The sequence below is a fragment of the Tachypleus tridentatus genome, chromosome 4, assembly GCF_004210375.1.
Source record: "Tachypleus tridentatus isolate NWPU-2018 chromosome 4, ASM421037v1, whole genome shotgun sequence".
Classification (NCBI taxonomy): domain Eukaryota; kingdom Metazoa; phylum Arthropoda; class Merostomata; order Xiphosura; family Limulidae; genus Tachypleus; species Tachypleus tridentatus.
The window spans coordinates 101,487,792-101,506,425 of record NC_134828.1 but is presented as its reverse complement, the minus strand read 5'-3'; the positions used below and the strand labels follow the sequence as shown (position 1 = coordinate 101,506,425).

Here is an 18,634-nt window from a genome sequence, read left to right as displayed (position 1 = left end):
ATAGATCATATATCCCTCACCTCAGTGTGGGTCCTACTTCCCAGTCACCTCCAAAACCTAAGGTACATTTTATATCCCACATTATAGTTTGTACCTGGGGCCCTTTAATTAGTGCAGCATTTTTTTGTTATTTTTGTTTCAGCTTGTTTTTGATTACAACAAACTGATAGTTTATATGTTAAATGTCATTTTCGGTCATTTTGTTCTGCCTTGGAGTACCAATCAGGTATGCCAAATTTCTATGAAAAACAAGATCAGTTTTCTCTGAGATTTTACAATTACATGTGTAATTGTAGTTTCCAGCCTTGGATTGTTTAAAGATTAATATTTTCTGGAAAGGTTACAGTAAAAATATTGCTCTTTCTGTAGTGTACCAACATTGTGAAATAACAACCATTATTGCAACATATGCAGACACAATTTATTATATAGGCCTAGCTTAGATGATATCATGGTTACAACTTTGCTTGGGAAAAGAAAAATCCAGTAGCTCCAAGGTACTTAAAATTAGATATTTTGTTTTAACTGTATTATAACAGTTATTTTTTGTTTCAATTTTCTTCCTTTACATATAAAATAACATTTTAAGCATTATTTACAAGTAGTATTCAGACTAAAGTACTAATTACAAATGAGAACCAACTTTTATTTTTTCAATAATAAAAATTTATACAGATGTGTTTGACACCTAAAAAATAAATTATGTATATTTGCATTTTCCAACCTAGGAAGGGTCATTTGAAGTTGCATACAGAAAAATTTTTCTTAGTATAGTTTTTATAAATAAATGTCAGTATCTGCCATATCTAGTATTCCCTTGATGCATCTGTGCATTACAGTTAATACACAGTTCAAACTCCATATCATGTATATACCTAACAAATGAACCAATGAAGGTTCACAAACTTATATCAAGATGTATAGAATACAGATATTTACATTTTACTATATTTCTTGTCAAACAGAAGTAGAATGTTGAATCAAGTGAAGTAAAGTTATTTAGTGTTTTCCTTATCATTAAAAATTCATAGTTTTAAAGAAACATAAGATTTTATTTGAAAACATTTTTATCATGTACTACATTTGAACTTTCAGGAGTAAAGGTTGTTCTATATCTAGTTTGCCGTCGCTTTAAATCAAGCAGCCTTCAGGCCCTCTCTCAGGATCACAGAAATGATATCTTGTCTAATACTGTAGCCTTAGTGTGTGGATATATAGGTAATAAAAATATTTTTAATGAAGTAATAAATAAACTAATTTTAGTTCATCCATTTGTGAAATGGCATTAGAATATTTAAACTTCCACTCATTTCATGAACTAAAGAGTGACTATATTCTATAAATGTAAATTAATTAAGAAGAAATTTGATCTATGTTATGTTGAACTTCTTAACAAAATGTTGTATGCACTTTATAATACTGAATACCACCTGTTCAATAATAAACTACATACCATGGTTAGTTGATAATTGCATTTTTGGGTAATATTAACTGTCATTAAGCTAGTTATATCAATTGAATCTTTACATCATTTATTCAGTACATAAGGATTGTGTAATTGTTCTTGTAGTTTATTATCTCTTTCACTTTAAAAGAATGTTAAGTTTGTCCAGTCAGATCTAGCACTGATATTTCTTCATATTTCAGCATTAACAGGTACTTCAAAACCTGTATGCACTCCACCATTAGTTGAATAATTACCAAACAGGTTCCAATCGTGTAGAATAGTCCAATAAGGGAACCTTGGACAGAGATCACATCACATGAAAATTCTGTACTTGTATTTAAATGTAATATCAAATGTTTGAGACTATTATAAGGAAGAAATATATTGTATTTTACACTCTTCTAATTGGAAATTGTGGGCTAAATGAGATATACCATTTCAAATACATTCACAAAAGTTTTTTTTTTTTTTTTTGCATAATGAAAGTGAGCTTGCTTTACAAATTCAGGCATTTTATACCTCAGAAGCATGTGTTTTTGTTCTTTAAAGCAATTGCAGCTTAGATAAACTTCAGATTGCTATGGGTCTAACTCAACTGATGACTTCAGGTGCTGAATAAAAGTAATCTGTGTAAGGTGTTTTTGTAGACAAAAGACAAACAAATGGAGTTTTTACAAACCTCTGATATGAAATCTGTGAAACTAATCAAGAGCAATGTTACAAAAATATTTCCAATGAATAATTAAGTTGATATCCCTTGTTAGCCCACATCAGCCTTCTTGCTTCATCTTTGTATGGATACTGTTGACAGTATCTATTATACTATACATTACAAGATACTTTACTATGATTTACTATGATGTGTAGGTAAGTATGACTGCAATCTGAAATGATTTAAAAATAATAAAATTATTAAAGCATGCAATATAAAATAAAAGATAATCAGAATTGTTCCATTGCTAGGAATATCAACATTTGGCTGAAACAGAAACGGGTGTTTTTAGTGGTTAAAAAGTAAATCTGTTTAAAGAAAGAGAGAGTAAACCAAATGTGATTGGTATTAACTACAAACACTGATTATAGAAATATCTATTACACCAAAGGATACAACTGCTGCTGTAGTATTAATTATGTATAGTAACAGTGCTGAATTTTATTAATAAATGTTTTACACAGACACATGTAATATTGGTATAACTTATATTAAGTTAGAAATAGTAGACTTTCTTTAGAAAGTTATTAGGTACTGTATCAAATACTGTTACAAATTATGCAGGATATGAACTTTGGAGATTTGCTGACCCTATTGGTGCTATTGTAATCAGCTTGTATATTATCATTAGCTGGGCTGTGACAGGTTGGGGTAAGTTTCTGTTTGTTTTTGTGTTTTTTTGTAAGAATAAATAAAAGAATGAAGTACATCTATCCTGTCAACATCTTGAACAAGCTTCAAGATTAAAATAATTACTAAATGGAAAGATGCAGCAAGTATAAAGTGTTAAGTATTTGTTGTGATTTTGATCTTTATATGCCATTAGACTTTATGCTATATTTTTAAAAAATTCAGATTTCATTATTGTCCTGAATGCAAAAATAAATTTTGATAGATTAATAGACAGTTATTCATCTTAACTGTGTTCTTTCTTCAGCTAATGTGGACATCTGGAAATTGATAAAACTTTAAATATTTTTGGTTGAATGATGTTTCAAAGAAATTTATAATAATAAAAGTTACCGTAAGAACAATGTAGAATTATAAGTATGACAGTTAATGTTTAAACTTATCTACAGTTGTTATGAATCACCTGTTGACTTGCTAGAATCTACATGTATCTATAAGCAAAAGAAATTACATCTTTCTCTGAGGGAGCTTTTAGGAATAGACTAATCTCTTTGAAAAATGAAAGGAATTTGAAAGTATGTGCAGAATTAATTTCAAATGCTGCAAGTAAGGTTATTACCAAAGAATAATACAGAGATGCCAACCATTACGATTTTAGTGTATACATTACAACTATACGCTCATACAGACAAATATTATGACTTGTTGCAACTTCCAAATTATTATATATTATATAGGCCTATACAATAAAGTGATAAATTGTTCCCCCAGGGCTTGAAAGGGGTGAAAAGAAAATTTCTAGTGAGATACAAATAAATTTTGATAATAAATAAAAGACATAGTCCAAATGGCTACTTGTGATAATCGTGTTTGTCCTTGAAATAATAAAAAATATTTGTATCTCCGACGTCTACCAATAGTTTGAGTGCGGTGCTTCTCCATACTGGGAACATGGGGGAATTCATAGTTACATCATCAGTGCTTGTCAGCCATTCAGCGCTTGCGTAGATAGGTATTTCTCGTTTTCTAAGTGGCATAGAAACATCAATGGGATTGTTCATGAGATGGAAAAAAAGAGGCCTCGTTCACCAGATTGTCTTGTTTCTGGCAAATCTAAAAGGACTAAAACTGTGAATCAAAAATTTAGGAAAGAGTATAGTGCAAAATATCCAGTCAGTGCATCAAAAGTCAGTGACAGTCATGCATTTTGTACAGTTTGTCACATCAGTTTTTCTGTGGTGGGATAAATGATTGTTCCAGACATTCAAAATCAGCATCTCACCAACAAAAGGCTGAGGCGAAGACAAAAACGATGCAGATAATGACATTTATGAGTAAGAATTCAGAATATGAAAACATAAATGCAAAGTGATGTTCACGCAATTCGTCATTGCTCATATCACCTCTACATATTATCTGTAGCTGATCATGCAGGACATCTATTCAGAAAAATATTCTCAGATTCTGATATACTGAAAAAATATGGCTGTGCTAGAACCAAAACTACAGCCATTGTACAAATGTTGGGTGTAAAGAGAACAAAATGATTTCAAGCATACTTACTAACAGTGTTTACAGTTTAGCCACAGATGGATCCACAGATATGGATGACTCAAATTATCCAGTGGTTGTACGATATCTGTACAGGCTCTGTCTACAATAATTACGCTCCATCATTTGAAATAGTTGGCATCTCTGATAATATAGTTCCACAGTGGATTTACAGTTAACATACCCCCCCCCCAAAAAAAAAAAAGGGGAAACATATTTCTTTCAGATGGATTTTGTTTCATCTCTCACCAGATTTTGAAGAAAGTTTAGTTATCATAGTAGTATCTTCTTTTGTTGGCTTAAACATTAAGCCAGTTTAAAATGTTTACTGCTATTGTGTATACATTCAATGATCTTATTAAAAATGTTTTATAACGAGGAGAAGTAATAATGAGAATACTTTTTTTTTTACACCATAGTTAAGTAAATAGAGATAAAAGCACAACTGTACCATAACAACTGTTTTCTTCTTCAGAAGAGTAATAAACTGCATAAGAATGTAAACACTAGCAAAGTTTGAAATCTGAAGTCGAACATTGTCCATTTGCCCATGCATATCAAAAATACTTGATCCATATTACAACAACTAGAAACTGATTTTAAGCTTGTTTGAACAAACTGTTAAACTGTCTTTTGTTATGTTGTGAGGAGCAATGTATGATTGTATTTTCACAGATGAAGCATTATACAAAATTAACATGGTTTTTAGTTTCATAATAGTTGTAAGTTTATAATGGTGTTGTATGTCCACCATAATCAATGTTACATATAAAACATTCTTTTGAAAGCAATATAAATTTTCTAATGTAATTTTGTATATGTGTATATGTTTCCCCACCAAACTTAATGCAACATGAAGCAATGTTAAAGTGTGATATAAAATATTTCACTGTATTAGTGACATTTAGTTTTGTGTAAAGCACCTGCATTCTTTGACACATTTTGCTAAGTTATTCTAATACTTTCAGTTTAAATTATTTTACCGTTATTACATACACATTTTACATGAGTTTGTTTTTAGGGAACTATTTACTAAGCTCTTGTATCTTTGTATTTACTATATTAATATCAAATATTTTTGTATCATCTGCAAACACAAGAAATTTAAACCTTTGTGATGCACTGTCTAAATTTTTATATCAAATAATGTTACAAAATTTATAGTTAAATGATTTCATAAGTAATATTCAGCATAAATGAATCAGTAGCTATTGGTTAAACAACTAATCCATTAACCCTTTTGCTACAGGCTTGGTATAATGTATACTAGTACATCTACCTATTTGGGTGTGTTCAAGTATTTGCATTATAACTTTTGATACAGCAGGTGTATCTTCACAATATTTGGTAAATTTTAGTAGATTACAAGTATTTTGTATACAAAACATCATTGTTTTTAATTAAATATTTTTACTAAAGATTTGTTCATGAAAGTAAAGTCTTCTTTTTTCTAGTTTGAATGCAAAGTGACTTAATGTTATGATTTAAATAACTTCTTATCCCAAAAGTCTCAAATATTTGTGTAATCTCTAAAACCTCCCAAATATGTATCAAACATTTGTTTTCAGTAAGACTTTGTTTTATGTTATTTTCAATATTTTAACTATGTGGGGTCTGTCACTTGACCAAACTCATAACCATCATAAAACAAAATTAGGAAATTAATATAAATTATGCTTTTTTGTGCTAGAATAATTACATATTATAACACAAAAATACAAATGTTTAACTGAATAGCTTAAGTCTCATAATGCTATATATTTATGCATATATTTTAGTGAAAATAAATACATTTTAATGAAGTTAAATAGTAAATTAAAATCACAAGGAAGGACTGCATTTAAAAAGGGCAAATCCAAATTTCTGACTAATTATATTAGTTTGTTTTAACTCAAAAACAAGCCAAAATGAAAGAAAATGCTACATTAACTGAAAAGATCCCAGGGTACAAGCTACCTCTCTCGGTTTCTGAAAATAGTCTCCTATATACACTTACTTCAATATATCAATCAGTAGCTTAGAACATCCCAGAATGGTTTTCTCAGCCATTTTATTCTGTGAAAAAAACTACCATGTTCTTTTGATCCAAGGTTTCAAGGAGGTAGGTGTGTCTTTAGTCTCCTAGAAGGTTCATATTTTTTTCAGACATAAATGTGTTTAGTTACTTAGCTTAATAAATTATAGTCAAATTCTGTGATATCAGTATAGTTATTTATGTTTTGTTTTGGTTACTCAACTGTATATATAAAAAATAAAATAAAACAAAAAAAAAACGTTGTTTAATATCTTCCACATGCAAAATGTTAAAAAGCTTAGCAACCTATGTCCAGCAGCAACCAAATACAAAGGTTGTAGTGGGAAGAGATAATTGTTTGTTTTACTTCTTGATTCAGTGTTCTATATTTTAATACAATTAAGTTTAATAATTTATTCCTAAATTGTAATCTATATACATACATACATATATAATAATTGAAATGTGACTGTATATTACAAAATACTAGTCCACTAAAACACAGACAAGACAGGGAATATTAATGAATATGTAAGGAGTGTGTGTGCCCCACATCAATGCAAGTTATGTATTCTTAGCTAGGCATGACTGGAAGGCCAATATAATATAATATATATATAATAGTTTGCCATAACTCAAAAACAAGCTAAAAAAATAATAATAAAAATCCTAGGGTACAAGTTACAATATGGGATTATAAAATGTACCCTAGGTTTTGGAGGTGACTGCAAACATAGGACCCACATTGCAGTGAGGGATATACTGTCTACCAGTCTTAAGCTCCATTTGCCAGTCTCACATACAACATAAAAAGTATCAATAGATCTAAAATTAGAAATAGAAATTAGTAGAGTGAGATGTAGGTGCTGAAGTCCACAAAGTCCCACATCTGTATTACCTTTCAGTGCATGCAGACAGTTGTGGGAATACAAAAAATAAAATAAATAATAATAAGAAGAAAGGTACTACCATTTGGGAGTAAGAAAGATGAAACCTACCTCTTGATATCAGCATTCTAGCCCCCAATATGGTAGAAAGGCACTAACTGACAGCACAGCAAACCAACTATACCAGCATGAAGTGTTCCATTTAGTTTGTTCAGACATCTGTTTTTTCTTAGTTAGCTTTGGATTCTTGATGCAATTAAATTGTGTTTAATTGAAATCATAGGTTAGAATTATACCATTTGCTGTATGACTTTATTAAAGTACTGGTCAAGATTTTAAAATTATTCTAATTGAAATGTTTGAAATACATGGCTGTTAGTTTAAATCATGTGTATAATGTTAAATATTTTAAACTGAATTTAAAAAGCAACTGAAAAAAGCCTAGAAGAGAGTAAAGCTTTACCAAAAGTTAAAGAGAAATCATATTTAAAAGTCTGTATAACAGACTTTGATTTAAAGGAAAAAAGGAGGAATTGAAAGTGCAACATTCTTTGCCTCCTCATTGACTCAACAGAGGGTTTATAACACTAAAGACTTGGTTCAAATATCCAAAGTGAACAGAACACAGACAGACCATTCTGTAGCTTTGTGTTTAACAAGAAACAAGCAATATTTTTTTATATATGATTTTAACAATACTTAGTTCTCAAGATACCCCAGCGATTCAGTCTTACACAAGACTTCAAAAATATCATTCAAGAAATTTCAAAATGTAATAATGTCTTTTAGTGAATTTTATATACTACCAGAAATAGGAGAATTTAAATAATTTTTGTTATAATTTTTCTTAGAACAAATCAAAATGCTGACTGGCCATACAGCTCGTCCAGAATTCCTTAAGAAGATTACCTGGATTGCACTTAATCACCATCCAAAAGTTTTACTGATTGACACTGTACGAGCATTTCATTTTGGAAACAATTTTTTAGTAGAAGTTGACATTGTTCTTCCAGAAAAGCTTACGTTGAAAGAATCTCATGACATTGGGGAATCTCTACAGCATAAGATTGAGAGGTTACCTGAAGTGGAGAGAGCTTTTGTTCACTTGGATCATGAAGCCAATCATGCCCCATGGTCCGAGCACAAAATTGTGTAATGTGAGGCTTTACTACTTTTATATAAGTGAGGTGCAATAAAGAAATTATAGTAAAACAAATGTTATGATCTATTAGAATGTCTCTAAAAAAACTAGAAACATAATTCTTGATAAAACTCCTTTTCAACAAATGTTTTATAGTATTAAAGAAAGATTTAATAGTAGTTTAATGTAGATTCTGTTTCAGTTGTAGTTTTCTAACTTATGTCTGTTAAACAACAAGATGTTCACTATTAAAGCCATAAGAATGAGCAAAATTTTGTGTTAGTAAAAACATTACTTGTACCACTTGATTTGCATCAAAAACAACCTGCTTGTAAGCTTTTTGGGATCATACTTTATGCTTTTAAGGTATTGTATTTTGTGTAAAAATTATGATAAAAGAATTTCATGAACTACATCAGTGTTTGGTAGGATTCAAGGTTTGTTACTACAGTTGGAGGTGTTTTTGTTTAAAGACAGTTGAGAAATGAACATTTGAGTCTCACTCATGTTTGGTTTTTATTTCTATAGATATACATTATGAATAGTATAAATAGTAAGTTGTCTTTTTTTCATTATAATGTTTCTTTTAAAGTTAAGTAACAGTACAGTGGTGAAATTTATCGTTCAGTGAAAGTTCTTCAAGTAGATCTTGTAAAATGATACATATCAACTGTAATGCCATAGGTTCAAATTTTCTATAAAATGGAAAGAATCAACAGCAATGAATTTTGTTTTCCTAAACTGTAATATATTTCTGACACAGACTTATCTTCTATCACACAAATGTTATCTTGATCATTTGACTGTCCTTTAAGCATTGCTATAATAATTTTAGTAATCAATGCACCAGTCTTTATACCCTATCTCTTTTCCAATATTTCTGAACATGTACATATTCATGTAACTACTCTGTATCAGTATTATTGCACCACCTTTAACAGTGCAACTAACTCCTTCTGCTATTTCCCACTCAATTCTCACTTTCCAGAATTGATGGAACTTTAATAAAAGCATTGGTTTTAGGGTGGAAGGAAGGGTAGGAAGTATGTGACAATTGGAAATATATTTGTGGTTAAAAAAAAATATAAACTTCTGAAATAGCCTTACCTTCTTTCACACAAAAGGCTATAATCCTACATTGCAAAGGTGGAAAATCAATTTCCTCTTCACTCATCTGACCATGTTTTGGAGGAGACCTACCACCATGTGCAAGAAAATTTGGACTTTATTTTCCTGGCATCTTCGTTTTTTTGGTCTGTCACAGTCTATGTCCATTCAGGAACTTTCACCATCCAATCCATTCTTACAACTTGGTTGACGGGTATGTTTTGTTTTAGGTGTTTCCTCTGTGGCCTATGTTTCCTATCCTTCTCCTGTAGGGCTTTCGTCCACTTCAATTGGGTATAATTTTCCATGATTCACCTTTCTCTGAACTAACTTTTATACTACCTTCCAGTTATTTATTAGGCTTTTCATCAGCCTTCTGATGTTTTTTTCAAAACAGCTCAAGGACCCTTCTTCAGGCCATCCTGGCTCATTTATCAGCCTCTGTCCTTTCCCTCTATACAAGGCTACTATGGCATTAGGACTTGTTAGGGATGGATGCTTTACTGGAAGGGGTTTCTCTCTCTCTTTTCTCCCTAAGACTTGTCCAAATGCTATTCTGTGATTCTTTACCCTGACCAGTCTTTCCTGGCTAAGACTTATGCAATGAAGGAAGGTGGTTTTTCACCCATACAACCTTAATAGCCTCAGGATAGCCTTTTCTTTCAAAGGAAGTAAGTACTTGTTGGAAAAGCTCACACTGGCACAGCAGTATGTGTGTGGACTTGCACTGCTAAAAACTGCGTGGGCAGAGCACAGATAGCCTATTGTTTATCTTTGTGCTTAATTCTAAACAAAGAAACAAAAACTTATTGGTAATACATTTTCAGAGAAAGAAACTGTTGACATTTGTACCTTCTTTGGACATTTTTTTCATTCTTGGTTTAATATTTAACCCAGGGGTGTCCTTTCAACTAGAGCAAATGAAAAGTATTCCTTTCAATAAGTGAAAATAATAAACCTATATGTATTTCATTCACATTTATATTAATTTGCCATGTAACTTAAGATCCGCACAGTTGTTATGTAAGTGAATTTTCTTTTAAATGATAGAAATCAAATACTTGCAACTTTGTTAAGCATTTTCTTAATTTGTATGAAGGAAGAAAGTGAACTTTCTTAAGATTAAAATAAATCTAAGACTTTTCTACAATCATGTACACAAAAAACAACATAAACAAGAAGAGTTTTCACTTTTACAACCATTCAGCTCTTTTATTGAAACCATTGTTAGATGGCACTATATAAAAGTTCTACTGACCTGTGCAACTGTTTTGTTCAAGGTCAAACAGTAGAATTGTTTATAGTCTAAACTATAAATTGATCCTTATGCTTTCATCTTTAAAACAATTGTCAAAAGCTTGAATATTTAACTTACAGTAGGGTATTCTGTGTTATATATTTGCTCTTACCAGAATGGTGTATTTTAAGATATGTGTATTGAGTGTAAGATGACTGGATGACTTTTATTATGTTTCTATAATTATCGAGATTGTGATGTTAAAAGTTGAACTTTTATTATTATGGTGTAATATTCTATTGGTAATAAGTATGTTAAGCTATAAATAAATACCTAGTGAGTTAAAAGTCTATATACATAGAATAATATTTATAATGGCAGAGTGTTTGTGATTTATGTATCTGCTCTTGGAAACACAGAATTAGTAAAAATAGTTTCTCCCTTTGTGCTATATTTGGATAGTTTAGAATTGGAAAAGTCCTCCTGTCTAATGTAAACTGTTTAATTTCTAGTTGGTACAAGAGGATAAACGTTTGAAAGATAATATGCTGATTGAATTTTATTATTGTGATACTTAAAAATAATGACAAATGGTAAGTTTAAACTGACTATGTATATATTGTTAAGGGACAGTTTTAGTTCCATGGTTGTTAATCAAAATTCTAAATGACAATTAGTGCTTCTTAGACTTAACAGCCTTTTTCTCTTTTATCAATTTTTTTTTAAAGTTTAATTTAAAACATTTATTCATAAGTACTTAAAAGGTACTAGAAATTCTGTTCCCTCCCTTTTTTGTTTTTTAAGAGTTAAAAGTAGTGGATATGTAATCATTTTGGTGTTATTAATTTTTTACAATTGTTATATTATTATCAACTTTTTACTTTGTTTTATAATAGTTTTTACAAACTCTTTGTTAACTTTGTTTTCTGATTTTCTTTTCAATTTTATCTAAAACTGTGATGGATTTTTTTTTGTCTTGTTACTTTTTTTGAGTATAGTGCAGGAAAAAACAAATATTCGTGGATTAAAATAGCTAATGACTTTAAATGTGTGGTCATGAATCTTGTAAATTTTCACTTGACATAAACTTTTATCTTGTCTCCATTCGTTGTGATATTGACTTATGAAGAAATCTAACCACCAGTACTGTGTATCTTATTTCTCTGTCAGAGTAAATTGTGATGCAAATAATCTAGATTTTTAGTTGTTTGTAAATATGATGTTTAAGTAATTAAAGAAATTATCCATTATTTTGTTTATCTTGAACTAATCTGACAACTGATTTTTCTACACATACAGCCATAACGTAAAAATAATGTTGATGAAAGTTTAATTTTTTATTACCTTGTAAGTGATTGGACTTTACATTTCACAAGCCACACCTCTACAATATCGTAGTTACAAATTATAATATCCCAGAAATATTCTTTGTGATTTATAAGGCATTTAAGAAAATAATCACATCAGTTCATTCTAGGAATGCAATCAACCTCATAATTAGAAAAGTTGTATTACTGATTTAAAATAATTTACCAGACTTTCTAGAACCTGTAATTGCTTTTCACCACAGTTTACTAATATTAATAAGTAACATTCATAGTCCCACGAGTACTCGCTGTTGGCAGCTGGTTATGGGTGTGTTATTAACTCTTTTGTCACATTAGTATTTGTAACAAATATTCTTAGTGCCAGTGCGACGAGGTATTGCAATGGATAAGCAATTAATTCTCGAAAATAATTTGATGTTTTACACTAAATCTGTGTCATCGTTAATTTAAAATATTGTTGGTATAAAAATATCGCATTAAATAGATAATTACAAAATAACGGTAAAGAACAATTTGAAAACTGAATTAGGAATAAGTACTAGAAATTATACGTATATACATTAGGGTGCGTCAGCGGATAAAGGATAAAAAATTAAAATGTGTAATAACCGAAAAACACTGACTGGTGTAGGTTATTTTTTAAGGTGTGTCTGCTTGTTTTAAAAATAATTTCTCGTTCTATTTTAACTATTTTTGTTTATTGTAATGTACATAAATATTGTAATACCTTACACATTTTAGAATTAAAGCTTTAATATTTGGATACGAGCTTTAACATTTTTAACGTATTCTAAAACATAGCGGCGGTAATGACACTCAGAAAGAATTTGGAAAAACCAGTTTCACAATCATCTAAATATACAAGTGACAAAAACTAGTTGGAATCTAACTTTTTGTTTCTTTCGGAAAAGTTACTTGCACTTTTGTACCACGGAGGGCAATTACCTGGTGCGCCTTGCTGTGGAGTATCCTCTGCTTGCATAAGCTTTGAACAAAGCCTCTATCTCTACATGTGCTTACGTGCACTGCGTCACCTATGATGTAATTATTATTAGATTATAATAATAGATAATAGCAGGTGACGCATTCTTCATTCACCTTGAGAACACTAGCATTTGAACGTAGGTTTATTTTTTTGCTTAGCACTGCCAGTTTCAGAAGTTTTCCTCCTAACATTTACTGGAATTTCTGCATTTATTATTTTCATTTTTTTCTCTATTCATCTTATACTTTCTTTGTATCTTAAGACTGCTGGTATAGGTATTAAAACTTTTATTAAAATGAAATAGAGAACAACGTTTCGACTTTGATGATGAGAAAACCCACTTGTAGAGCAAAATATACATGTGAAAACGGCTGGTATGGATACAGAAAGCTCCATGTAAGAGGAACGAACAACGTTTCGACCTTCTTTGGTCGTTGTCAGGTTCACAAAGGAAGTAAGAGGTAACTGACCGATAGCTGACCACATATTTGAAGTGGATTGTGTAACTGAGTGTAAGAATGCAAAGGGCTAGTTTAGATGTTGGAATATATTTATTAATATAGGTATAAAGGTGTTCCTTTGTACTGGTTTATTTTGGGCTTGAGTTGTATAAGTAAGGATTCTTTAATTTTGCGCTTATGTTTGTTTCTTTATTTAGCATTTGGGTGTTTTTTATGGTTATGCTGTTTTTATTTGATTTGTAGTGTTCGAAAACGTGTGAAGGTGACTTTTGTGTTCTTTGAATCTTGTTTCCATTTTTCTTGTTACTCCAATATAGAAGTCGTGGCAGTTATCACATTGTATCTTGTATATAATATTGGTGTGGTGTTTGTCAGTGTAGTGTTTACATAGTATAGACCTTAGTTTTGTGCCTGGATTTTGAATAAATTTGGTATTAACTGGAATGTCATATTTTGTTACCTGACGATGACCGAAGAAGATCGAAACGTTGTTCGCTCCTCTACATAGTGCTTTCTCTATCCATACCAGCCATTTTTACATATATTTTTAAACGTTTCGACCTCCGTATATCATCTTCAGGTTAACAAAAGAGAAGTTTAATACCTATACGAGCCCTTATGAGATACATTTTCACTTTAGGTGGGTTTCTCATCGTCACGAATTAGTCTTTTTTTCCTTAATTTTCGTGATTTTTGTGAAAGAACAAAAAGAACTCATCAGTTCTTTCTGTCAAGTTACCTTCAATTTAATTTTATTGTATTAGAATTTGTACTTTTGGGAGATATATCTCGGTGACAAATCAGTTTGTTTAATTCAGCATGTGGTTTATATCCAGTACTCTTCAAGGTAGTCATTTGACATAAAATAATCGCCTTATCAGGCTCATGTTACTGCTAACTAATAAAAGAAAAACAACAACAAAATTTCGCTTTTGAAGTATTTTATACCAACAGACTACAACAATACCAATTTTGTTAATTAACTGTATTGGTTAGTATTTATTTCCCGCGTTTCTGGTATTCCCCAAAGTTAACATTCCTATTATAATAGATACTACAAGGCTCGCCATGGCCAGGTGGGTTAAGGCTTTCGACACGTAATTTGAGGGTCGCGGGTCGAAATCCCCGTCGCACCAAACATGCTCGCCCTTTCACCTTTGGGGCGTTATAATGTGACGGTCAATCCCGCTATTCGTTGGCAAAAGAATAGCCCAACAGTTGTCGGTGGGTGGTGATGATTAGCTGCCTTTCCTCTAGTCTTACACTGCTAAATTAGGAACGGCTAGAGTACAGGGTGGCCCGTAAGTCCCTACCTATTCATATGTTATTATGTTATATTTAATTACGCATGCATTATAAACGTCTTTCTTCTTTTTTTTCAGAGAAATATGGCCGATGTAAGCCCATTTACAATTGAAGAGCGTATTGTGACGAGTACGTGGGTGCATGAGCGCAGCGAGAATGAGGAACAGCACGCAGATACATAAGATATATGGATGAGTAGGGACTTACGGGCCACCATGTAGATAGCCCTTATGTAGCTTTTTGCGAAATTCAAAACAAAAACAAAGCAACTACAGACACTGACGTTCAGTGATACTTTCACCATTATGGATCCAGTCGTAGTAATGAAATAAAAGGGTAAAAAGAAGAAAAAAAGAGAAAGAAAATTGCACAAACAGCTAAAAAAGTCATATTTTAAGAATAGTATAAAATCTTGAAATAGATATTTTTATTTACATATATATATGTATATATATTTATGCTGAAATTTGTACAAAGCAAATCAAATATATAACAAAAGATAAATAGAACAGTAGAGTTTAGCAGCAAGAATCCCGCCATAAGCATAGCGATATCTCTATAGATTTACAACGTTAGAAAACGGTTGTCGATACCTTTAGTGGACAGAGCACAGATAGCCCTTTGTGCTTAATTCCAAAAAAAATTATAACTGCTTGCGAAATTTTCTTTATTCTTTTCCTATCAATATTTTTCATTGCCATTTTTACCATAGTCTTTGTTACCTAAGATTTCCGTGGACCACGTGGTTAGTTCTAGTTTGATCCAGAATTCCTGAACTACTTTCGTTACTCCAGATACTCTTGCCTCGCTTTGTTTGTGTTACACTACTGTTGTTTCCATGTCTGCTTTTACTTGTTCTTTTTTCTTATTGTCGTGGATCAGCTAATATCACATTCATCCTTTAGTGTTTGAATTCTACAAGTATATATCCTTTCTTTTCACTTTATCTGGTCATTTTTACTGAGCCTCATTTTCCAGAATCTCTTCTTCTTTTTTAGTTTAAAGATAATATATTTTCTTTTTTCCATCTACTGTTTTTATTTCTTGTTTAACTTTCTTTGGGCCTGGCATGGCCAAGTGTGTTAAGGCATTCGACTCGTAATCTGAGGGTCGCGGGTTCGAATCCCCGTCGCACCAAACATGCTCATCCTTTCAGGCGTGGGAGTGTTATTATGTTACGGTCAATTCCACTATTCGTTGGTAAAAGGGTGAGTGATGATGACTAGCTACCTTCCCTCTAGTCGTACACTGCTAAATTAGGGACAGCTAGTGCAGATAGCCCTCATGTAGCTTTGTGCAAAAATTAAAAAAAAAACTTTCTTTATTCTCACGCTTTTTCTTTTGGAGGTTTTGCATCACTACACTACTGAAGCCATATACCTGTTTGTCATTTCGTTCCAGTTATCTTGGTTTCTTTGTTTCAGGTATGTATTTGTGAGGCTCCCTCATTTTCCAACATTCACCTACATCAACCCCTTCCTCTTCAAGACTTCTGTCTTGTACCTTTTTTGTAGTTTTTTTTTGTGTAGGTAGGGATGACGATATGTTTTATGAATCATTTAGGACATTTTACACTATTTTCTTATGCTTCGAGAAAGGAGCAAAAGACAATAATAATTAGGCACGTCTAATGAATGCATATGAGAAATTACCCAACGATGATTGACCAAGAAAAGAAAAGTATACCAAGAATGAACTAAAGGTACATCCTCGTCGGTTTTTGATAACAATATGTCTATGTTATCTAAAAGCCGACGTTATCATGGTAGAAAGACGGCCGTCAAAATGTTTATAGAAATTTCCTTAGAGACTCAACACAAGATCCATTTCTGCAAACTGACGTCATCAAAGAGAGAAAGATATGGGAATGTTTACATAAGCGTCATTAGATATTGGACGTGAACTCCATAAAAGGAATTAGTAAGGAAATCAGAGACTCTTGGAGGAACTTTTATGTTAAGAATACGGGGATAGATACATACAAACAAGTTCCCAATTTACCATCTTCGAGTATATCCCATTATTCAAATAGTTTTGTATTTCGTTCCGAGAGTTATGATGTCTGCAAAAGTAATCCAGTTAAAGGGCAGATATACTTGCGAGTTGGAGGTGTACACTATTTAAACAAATGTAACAATACTAAAGACATTTGTAGAGAATCCCATATTTTTGGACCAAAACTCAATCTCCTGATTCATATGAATAAACTGTCGGCACTGCGGCTAGTTTGTGAACTAAAATATTTTTAGTCTTCTACTCTTGAAGAAAAGCCATTGACCTGCTCATGACCATCCCAGAATCGACAGTATTGAGGACTGGAACTGCTATGCCAATGTCGTCCTTGCAAAGACCAGAAAATATTTCTTGATTGAACTCCACGAAAGTAAATATTCTTATCCCTGCCAGAATCGAATAACATAGTTAGGATTTGGATGTACATGATTTTTATTAAGATATGTCTGAGCAGATTTCAAACAACGTGTTAATGGATAACTTATTGGTAGTATTAAGTAATTTAATAGAGGTTATAGAAAGTCTGAAAAGCAGTTGCCTGCTCATATTCACGAATTTATTAGTTTTAATAGTAAGATGTTTCAAGTTACTTTTGGTAATTTCTGTGTAGCTAAGTACCTTAATACATTGCATTAAAGTGTTGTTTGTGTTTCTGAATCTCAGTCTCAGAGTCAATTCTTTAGTCAAACTGTAAATTCATCGAGTTAGTGACTCTTGTGCTCAACTCATGACTGTAACCTGTATTAAAATAAATGTAGTGTGAATTTTAAACAATTAGTGTATACAGCATCTGGCCTTTAAATAACTGCGTGTATACAGCATCTGACCTTTGAATAACTGCTGATGCAGCTCATCATCAGTTTTTTCTCACTTTGATTTCTTCTTCTGGAAACAAGGGACCCCACCAGTTTTATCATCGTATTTGGCCTTGTGGGTTTACTCTCCTCTTCTTGGGGACAATTCCTGAACTTCACTTTGAGGGCTTACTCCCATTTTCCTGTCATTTCCAGATTACGACATGTTTTCTGTCACATTTGATCCATTGTTTATCTTTCCTCAGTTCCAGATGGACGTTTTCTCACTCTTTAGTAGTCACTCTTTTCAGTTCTAAATATCCTAGTTTGAGATCTCAGGAACTCTCCACATACCAGTTTTTGTGCTCACATTTTATGTCCTTTGGTTTTCACACAGGTTTTACTCATTCCATTCGAGATGGCTGTGTGTTTTTACTATGAGATTACTTTCTTTAGGCCTATTATTCCTTTACTTACTGAGTGCTTGGCCTCTAATTCCTCCTTCCAATGTGGCTTTCTCTATTGTGATACATTTTCTCCTTTGAGAGTCGTCTTGTTTTGGGTGGCTAGTTTGGCTTTCCAACTTAGTCACAACCCTCACACTGCATATTATTCATTTTAGAAGTTTTCTAATTTCATATGCATGCCAAACTCAGCCTACTTCTTTATCTTTTTGTGACAGTTTTTTATACCAAGTCTCTTACATTTTCTCCATTTTATAATGAGAAAGTTTCACTTTTAGGAGTTTTATCCTCTCCTGATACCTATATTTCTACTGAATGTGCCCATACTTGTCTACTTTGATGGTTTCTGGTCTGTTGGTGCATGTATATCGAGAGACACAGTATTCTTTCTGACTCTTGTAGTTTTGGTACCTTACTTGATCCCACACGACTCTGGAAGTCACACATTCCCCACATTCTCCAGTAATTCTTCTGTTTGGAGCTCTCCAGTGCTTAGAAGTATGTCTGTTGACTCAACGCACACAATTACATATATCCATATCTGTGACACATCATGTC

The 18,634-nt window shown here is 31.9% G+C and overlaps 1 protein-coding gene across 6 annotated transcripts in view; it reads left to right on the top strand.

The window, feature by feature from the left end:
• Positions 1-11,976, top strand: part of LOC143249781 (uncharacterized) — a 46,325-nt gene extending 34,349 nt beyond the window's left edge. For 4 of the 6 annotated variants that reach the window (XM_076500194.1, XM_076500193.1, XM_076500196.1 and 1 more), the window contains exons 7-9: positions 1,096-1,218; positions 2,724-2,810; positions 8,093-11,976. In XM_076500194.1, coding sequence (XP_076356309.1) covers positions 1,096-1,218; positions 2,724-2,810; positions 8,093-8,397 — 515 coding nt within the window. In that variant the 3' untranslated portion in view covers positions 8,398-11,976. The remainder of the gene's footprint in view (positions 1-1,095; positions 1,219-2,723; positions 2,811-8,092) is intronic. The other 2 variants (XM_076500195.1, XM_076500198.1) reach the window with 1 other exon arrangement.
• Positions 11,977-18,634: the final 6,658 nt, after the last annotated feature.